Below are 7,010 nucleotides of genomic sequence, written 5' to 3'. Positions count from 1 at the left end.
AAGAGTTTACCAGGAGGCTGCTGTAGAGGCAGTGTAGGGAGGGGCTGCTGAGGAAACAATAGATCAGGATTCCAAGGAGTGTGCTGCAGCCATCACTGTCACTGCGGCAGTGGCAGCAAAGTTTTCCCCACCACAGTTGCTATTTTTTAAAAAAACCCTATCACATATATGCACGCCTCCATTTACCTTATAAGAGGACTCTAGAAAGGGAGCTGGCTCCTGAAAAATAATAACTTTAGCAACTCATGCTCACAGAATTTAACAAGACATTGTCAAAAGGCATAAACACACAAATCAGGGACAGTTATTTGCCCGATAAAGGGAGATAGGAACTGTCCCTAATAAACAGTGATAACTGAAGCATTTGTCATATTCCTCCAGGACTTAACTATATAAAGAGATATCTGCCAAGAACACATCATCTAAAATTGGCAGAAGTGACACATCAATGAGAGCTAGAAACTTTATTTTCCTCACCCAGCAAAAGAAATAGATGCAAGCTGATTAGTCTGGCCAAATATAGCCCTGGGGGAGAAGTCTGTCATTCATCTGCTGGTAGTAAACTTCCTTGCTATTTAAAAATACAGATATATGAAAAATTCAACTTCAATCTTTCCAGTGCTTTGGTGACCAGTGGTGAGGTGATGCAGAGAAATAATAGCAGGACAGAAATGACTATATAGGATTATTTATGGCTGAGTCCAGCATTGTGATACCACTTTTGTGCAGTGACGTGAATTCACTGCATTTGCAAGCTGACCTTATGTTTCTCTTGGAAGCAGACGGGAAGAAAGAAATTCAAAATTAAAATGACACTGTCATCACAAATACCTATGGTATCCTGCTTGTTTCCTTTTTTTGATAGATAGACAAATAGATAGATGAGGGAAATGTATTGGTGTCAGACCTGAGGAAGCTTTATATGTAGAGCTGCACTCCATGTTATTGGACTACAACTCCCATCAGTCCAAGCTATTTTGGCTCAAGGCGAAGGATAACAGGAGTTGTCATCCAAAAACATCAGGAGAGTATAACACTGGCTATTCCTGACCTAAATAGCAATATATTTTTATAGGTTTGTTGTGGGTCAAGTCTGATTTATCCATGAAACCCTTAAAGGCTTGTGATTCTGTGTCCGGTTTCTTCGTAAGATAATTAATTGTTTTAGCTGGCCAGCTAAGTAGCATAATTGACATGTCCAAATAAGTTGCCCTGTTGCCTTAAGGAAAAAATTGGAGCAACCCTCTATCCCTCACCTAATTGGAAGTGACTATACCTTGAAAGGTAGAAGAAAAATAGCCAGAGTCTCTCCACTCAGAGATTGGTGAGTGAATTGTGTTCAAGGTCCTTGCATTAATTTACAAAGTTCTTGACAACTTTGGCGAAGGATCCCTCAGGGACCACCTGATCCCTCATTCCAGGGGAGTCACTGGGAGTTGCTCCCCCATGGCTCAGATGCACAGCTTGTACCCACCAGGTGCAAGCATTCAATATTATGGGCCCAGTTTTATGGAACTCCCTTCCAGATGTGGCAAGTCAGCCCCACCCCCCCACCTACTGAATCCTTTTTTTATTCCAGCATGCATTTTAACTGAAGTCTGGTTTTATAATTTTAACTCTTCGTTGCATTGCATCAGATTGTAATTAAGCGGCATATAAATTGTCAAAGGAAATAAAGACTCGATTAATATGTCCAAAGAGCCCTGTTGACTTCTTTTATACCAGCTGCTAGGAATCACAACGGGGTGGGGGAGCGCTCTTGCCAGCTCGCTGGCTTTCCCAAAGGCGTCCCGTGAGAACAGGGGCGCTGGACTAGATGGGGCTCTGGCCTGATCCACCGACAAGACGGCATTCTGCTAACTTGCTGCAAAACATCATGTTTAAGAAAAAAATACCATCAGCAGCAGCAAAGTGGGAGAGCAAAGAGTTAAAACCACAGAGCGTCCGCGGCATTCCCAGCTTTCTGCCAGCCACGCTGGTGGTTCCTGAAGATGTTGGAGACCGCTGCAGGAAAAGAGAAGGGGGCTCTAATAAAGGGAGCACCTTCCTCCGTGGCTGCTCCTCCCTCCGGCTGGGCTTTGCTGGCTGGTGGATGCTTTAAGTAAGCCACCTGGGGAGGCGGCTTGTGCCAGGAGCCATCCAGGGAGGCGGGGATGGTGATGTCAGGGGCACAAATACTCTGAGTTCGGTAAGTTGGCCGGGCGTGGACGAAGGGAGAAAGAGAAAGAGGACGGATGTGTGCTATATATTATGATCATAGCACTGGGAGTTCGTCGATCATCTAGCCCAGCCCCCTCTGCGATGCAGAGATATGCAGCTGTTCCATACGGTGATCGAACCTACAACCTTGGCGTTCTCAGCAACACGCTCCAAGAGAGCGAGAGAGAGCGAGAGAGAGAGAGGAGATGAATCGCGCAGGGAAAGGGCGGTGAAATGCAGTCAGTGGGTGGGAGAGAATATATAATGGGTGTTCTATAGTATAATGCTTAGGAATAAATTGTAACTTTACTTGCGGATATTTAATTATACATTGCATGCCAATATAATAATAATAATAATTAATAATTTATTATTTATACCCCGCCCATCTGGCTGGGTTTCCCAGCCACTCTGGGCGGCTTCCAACAGAATTATTAAAATACTATAATTTATTCAATATTAAAAGCTTCCCTAAACATGCACACGAAAGCTCATACCAATGACAAACTTAGTTGGTCTCTAAGGTGCTACTGGAAGGAATTTTTTTATTTTTGTTTTGACTACGTCAGACCAACACGGCTACCTACCTGTAACTAAAAAAGAAAGGTAAATGAAAGGGAGGACCAAAAGAAGAAAATGCACATCTCACTGCACGATCCAACATAGTAATTCTCCTCCAATAGTTGCAATGGCAAAGTCCGCTAAACATTTATAAAGAAACCCTCATTTATTTACAGCACAATCCTAAGCAGGTCTGGTCAGAATTGAGTCCTAAATTCAAGGTGAGTTACTCCCAGGAAAGTGGGGTTAATATTGCAGCTTTAAGCTACTACAAAGGATTGAACCTTTGATCTTAATTTTATTTACTTATAGCTTCCTTGGTATTATTTTACCAAAGACTGGTTTCCCCAGCCACTCTGGGCGGCTTCCAACAAAATATTAAAATACAATGGTCTGTTAAACATTAAAAGCTTCCCTAAACTCCCTTTTAGGCCTCTAAACTCATTGGGTTTGGCCAAACCTACTTTACCTGTTTGTTTTTCAGCATTTGTAGGCTCTTCTACATCAAAAAGTTCCCAGGGCAGCTGAGTTAACCAAAAAAAGTTAAAAGACAACAATAGTAAAATTAATAGACTACAATGTGAAGCAGAATTTAAATTCCACATTAAGCTCAGAAACAAAAAGGGGAGTGTCAAAAATGAAAACAGCAAGATTTAAAAGCCCTGGGAAATTAAGGTTGGTGCCAAGGAAGCCTTTCTGTGGCAGGCATTCCACAGCTAGTGTGCCACCACTAAAAAGACCCTTCGATTCATTTGCCGTATCTCTCCTGGTAGGAACACCTAAAGAAGATCCTGCAGCTTTGATCTCAGGGTCCAGGTAGGTACATGTTAGGAGAGGTGACCCTTCAGGTACCCAATCCCATGTTATGAAGAGCCGTATAACAGCATTCTGAATCTCGCCCAGAAACAGACTGTGAGCCAATGCAGATGCCAAAATAACATGTATGATGCAATATGTTTTTAACACTCAGTCCCAGTGAGCAATCTTGCTGCCATGTTCCTTATCAGCTGGAGTTTCTGGATAGTTTTCAAAGGCAGTCTCCTCCACCTCACAACGTGTTATAATAACCCAGATGGGAGGTTACCTGGGCGTGGATCACCGGAGCAAGGCTTTCTGTGTCCAGGTAGGGTCATAGCTGTCCCAGCTCCTGCCAACCTAGCAGTTCAAAAGCATACCAGTGCAAGTAGATAAATAGGTATTGCTGCAGCAGGAAGGTAAATGGCGTTTCCGTGCACTCTGGCTTCCGTCATGGTGTTCTGTTGCACCAGAAGTGGTTTAGTCATGCTGGCCGCATGACCCGGAAAGCTGTCAGGACAAACGCCAATTCCCTCGGCCTGAAGCGACATGAGCATCGCACCCCAAAGTTGCCTTTGACTGGACTTAACCGTCCAGGGGTCCTTTACCTTTACCTACGGTATAGCTGGGGTACAAACCTAAGCTGGGAAGAGGCACTCTGAGCTAATGACTATGATTGTTCCACAAGTACCTCTGAATTACAAAATTGGCCCTTGAGGGAGAGTGCAACCTCCTCCAGAACAAGTTGAATACAGAGGAACCACCTATTAACAGTACCTACAACATTTTGTCTGGATTGAGCCTTGTTTATTGGCCCTCTTCCAATCCATTTCCATGTCAAGCCACTGATTTAACAACATACCTCACCTGGGTTTTGATGAACCCAGAGTTACCTGCAAATCCTCCAATGACTTCACACAGTTAAATAGCATGTTTTGAAGATTAAGAGGAGGGAATAACCCAATTTATGGATGTTACCATGACCTTTTAAAAGGGACTGTTTGCTCCTGTATAGACCTGTAAGATCACTTAGATCATCTGAGGAAATTACAGTCATGGTACCACAGAAGGTCATAGGGCAGTGACCCATACCAGCCATTTTCTATTGTTGCCCCTCTTCTATGGAAGTCCCTTCCCTCTGCCATACGTGAAGTGGCAAACTTTAGTTGCTTCAAATATCTTCTAAAGGCACATGTTTTTGCTGAGACCTTTCCTGACCAATAAGATCGGGGCCAATTTTTATCTGTTTGAATTCCTGTTTTTATATCCTTGGATTTGCTTTCACATTCCATTTTGCTGGTTTTATGTTGTCTTTTGTTTTAAAGATATTGTTCTGCTGCTTTTAAATCGTACACTACTTAGAGATTTTTAAAATATTAAGCAGGTTTTCAATATAATGGCAAGGAAATAGAAAAGACTCATAAATGATTCTTGACGGAGCTTGTGCGGTCCATAACCCCATTTGTGTGTGTTTTTCCCCCAGTCTCCAATCCAGGATCTCATGTCCTCCAGGATCCTAGAATGGAGCAGGAAGAGGATCTGATTACCCAAAGTTCAAGGGATCCACCTGAGGCTCCTAGAGGACACATAGCAAGTGGTGGGCCTGGGATGAGGGATCTTGCGGGCGCGCCGGCCCCTTACAAGTGCTCCGTTTGCCGAAAGAGGTTCAACAAGACATCCAACCTGGTTCAGCATGAGAAGATCCACACGGGCGAGAAGCCCTACAGATGCTCGCAGTGCGGGAAAAGGTTTACCCGGAGCAACAACCTGGCTGAGCACGAGAGGATCCACACGGGAGAGAAGCCTTACAAATGTCCCGAGTGCGGGAAGACCTTCAACCGCAGCTCCATTCTGCTCAGGCACCGGAGGATCCATACGGGAGACAAGCCCTACAAGTGCCCCCGGTGCGGGAAGAGTTTTGACGAGAGCGCCAGGCTCCGGGTGCACCAAAGGACTCACCTGACAGAGGTGGCCTACCTCATCGACAGCAACGGGGAGGCCACAGCAATCGACACGAGCGGCGTGGCCCACAGCTGCTCCGACTGCGGCAAGACGTTCAGCCTCTATTCCAACCTGACAAAGCACCAAAGGATTCACACGGGCGAGAAGCCATACCGGTGCGCCCAGTGCGGGGTCAACTTCAGCGAGGCCTCCAACCTGATCCGCCACCAGAGGTATCACGCGCGGGACAAGCCGTTCCAGTGCCCCATGTGCCAGAAGAGCTTCGGACAGAGTTCGCACCTCATCCAGCACCAGCGCATCCACACGGGCGAGCGGCCCCACAAATGCCCCGACTGTGGGAAGAGCTTCATCGAGAACTCGACCCTGAAGAAGCACCAGCGGATCCACACCGGGGAGAAGCCCCACCAGTGCGTGGAGTGCGGCAAGAGCTTCAGCCTCAGCTCCCACCTGGTGACGCACCAGAGGAGCCACACCGGGGAGCGGCCTTACAAATGCGAGGATTGCGGGAAGGGCTTCACCGACACGTCCTCCCTCATCATCCACCGGCGGAGCCACACCGGGGAGAAGCCCTACAAGTGCGATGTGTGCGGCAAGGCCTTTGTGCTGAGCTCTGTCTACCTGAACCACCACCGGACTCACACCGGGGAGAAGCCTTTTGGCTGCCCCGACTGCGGCCGCGCCTTCCGTCAGTGGTCGCAGCTGGTCATTCACCGGAGACTGCACACGGGGGAGCGGCCCTACAAATGCCCCTATTGCAACAAGGGGTTCTGCGACAGCTCCACCCTGACGAAGCACAAAAGGACCCACACAGGAGAGAAGCCAAACAAGTGTGCCGAGTGCGGGATGAGCTTCGGCTCGAAGGTGCAGTTGGAGGAGCATCAGGCGCTGCACGGGGGAGAGGCATCTGCTCTGGCTATCCTGTAGCCCACAGCTGGCCATTGAGAACCTTGCCTTTTATATTCGAGATCCAGATGCCATTGGACTCTTCTTCCCATCATCCCCTGTAGCCGTGGCCAGTGGTGAGGGATGATGGGAGTTGTAGTCCATCAACATCTGGATGGGCCATTCTTGCCTTTATTTTTGAGATGTGTATGGGATAGCTCTACAGGCTGTTTGCTCACCTCTGTATGTCCACATTCATTCTTGACCCTTTGCCTTCCAGTGCCGGTGAGCATGGCAACCTTCGCCCCGTCGCTTAGTGTGAGGTGCGTTGGTTGCTGGGCATGCAATTAGGTATGAGATGAAGGTGGACATCGGAGTGATGGCTGGTAATGTTGCACGGGCATTGATGCCTGACAGAAGCAGGGGAAAGCAGAGGTGTTCCCCTCATTGGTTCCCGCAGATGGGGACATAGGTGGGGGCTCCTTTCACAAAACCTCACTCTTTACCTTCAGATGATGCTCGCATGTGCACCAGCAAAACAGTGGACAGACTCACAAAGTATGGAACAGTGATAGATCCACACTTGAGATAATAAAAAAAGCGGTAGAAAA

At 47.1% G+C, this 7,010-nt stretch overlaps 1 protein-coding gene across 1 annotated transcript; it reads left to right on the top strand.

The window, feature by feature from the left end:
* Positions 1-1,974: 1,974 nt before the first annotated feature.
* LOC118094670 (uncharacterized) lies at positions 1,975-7,010 on the top strand. Its single transcript, XM_035135257.3, has 2 exons — positions 1,975-2,188; positions 5,039-7,010. Exon 2 carries the CDS (start codon positions 5,077-5,079, stop codon positions 6,439-6,441), a length of 1,365 nt encoding a protein of 454 aa, XP_034991148.3. The 5' UTR covers positions 1,975-2,188; positions 5,039-5,076; the 3' UTR covers positions 6,442-7,010.

Source organism: Zootoca vivipara, chromosome 12 (genome assembly GCF_965207765.1).
Source record: "Zootoca vivipara chromosome 12, rZooViv2.hap1.1, whole genome shotgun sequence".
NCBI classification, from domain to species: Eukaryota; Metazoa; Chordata; class Lepidosauria; order Squamata; family Lacertidae; genus Zootoca; species Zootoca vivipara.
Note: the sequence above shows the minus strand (reverse complement) of the source record. Positions and strands in the feature narration are given on the sequence as shown.

What these genes read in the sequence shown, in the direction of transcription:
- LOC118094670 (XM_035135257.3), top strand. Translation starts at nt 5,077, where the DNA reads ATGGAGCAGGAAGAGGATCTGATTACCCAAAGTTCAAGGGATCCACCT.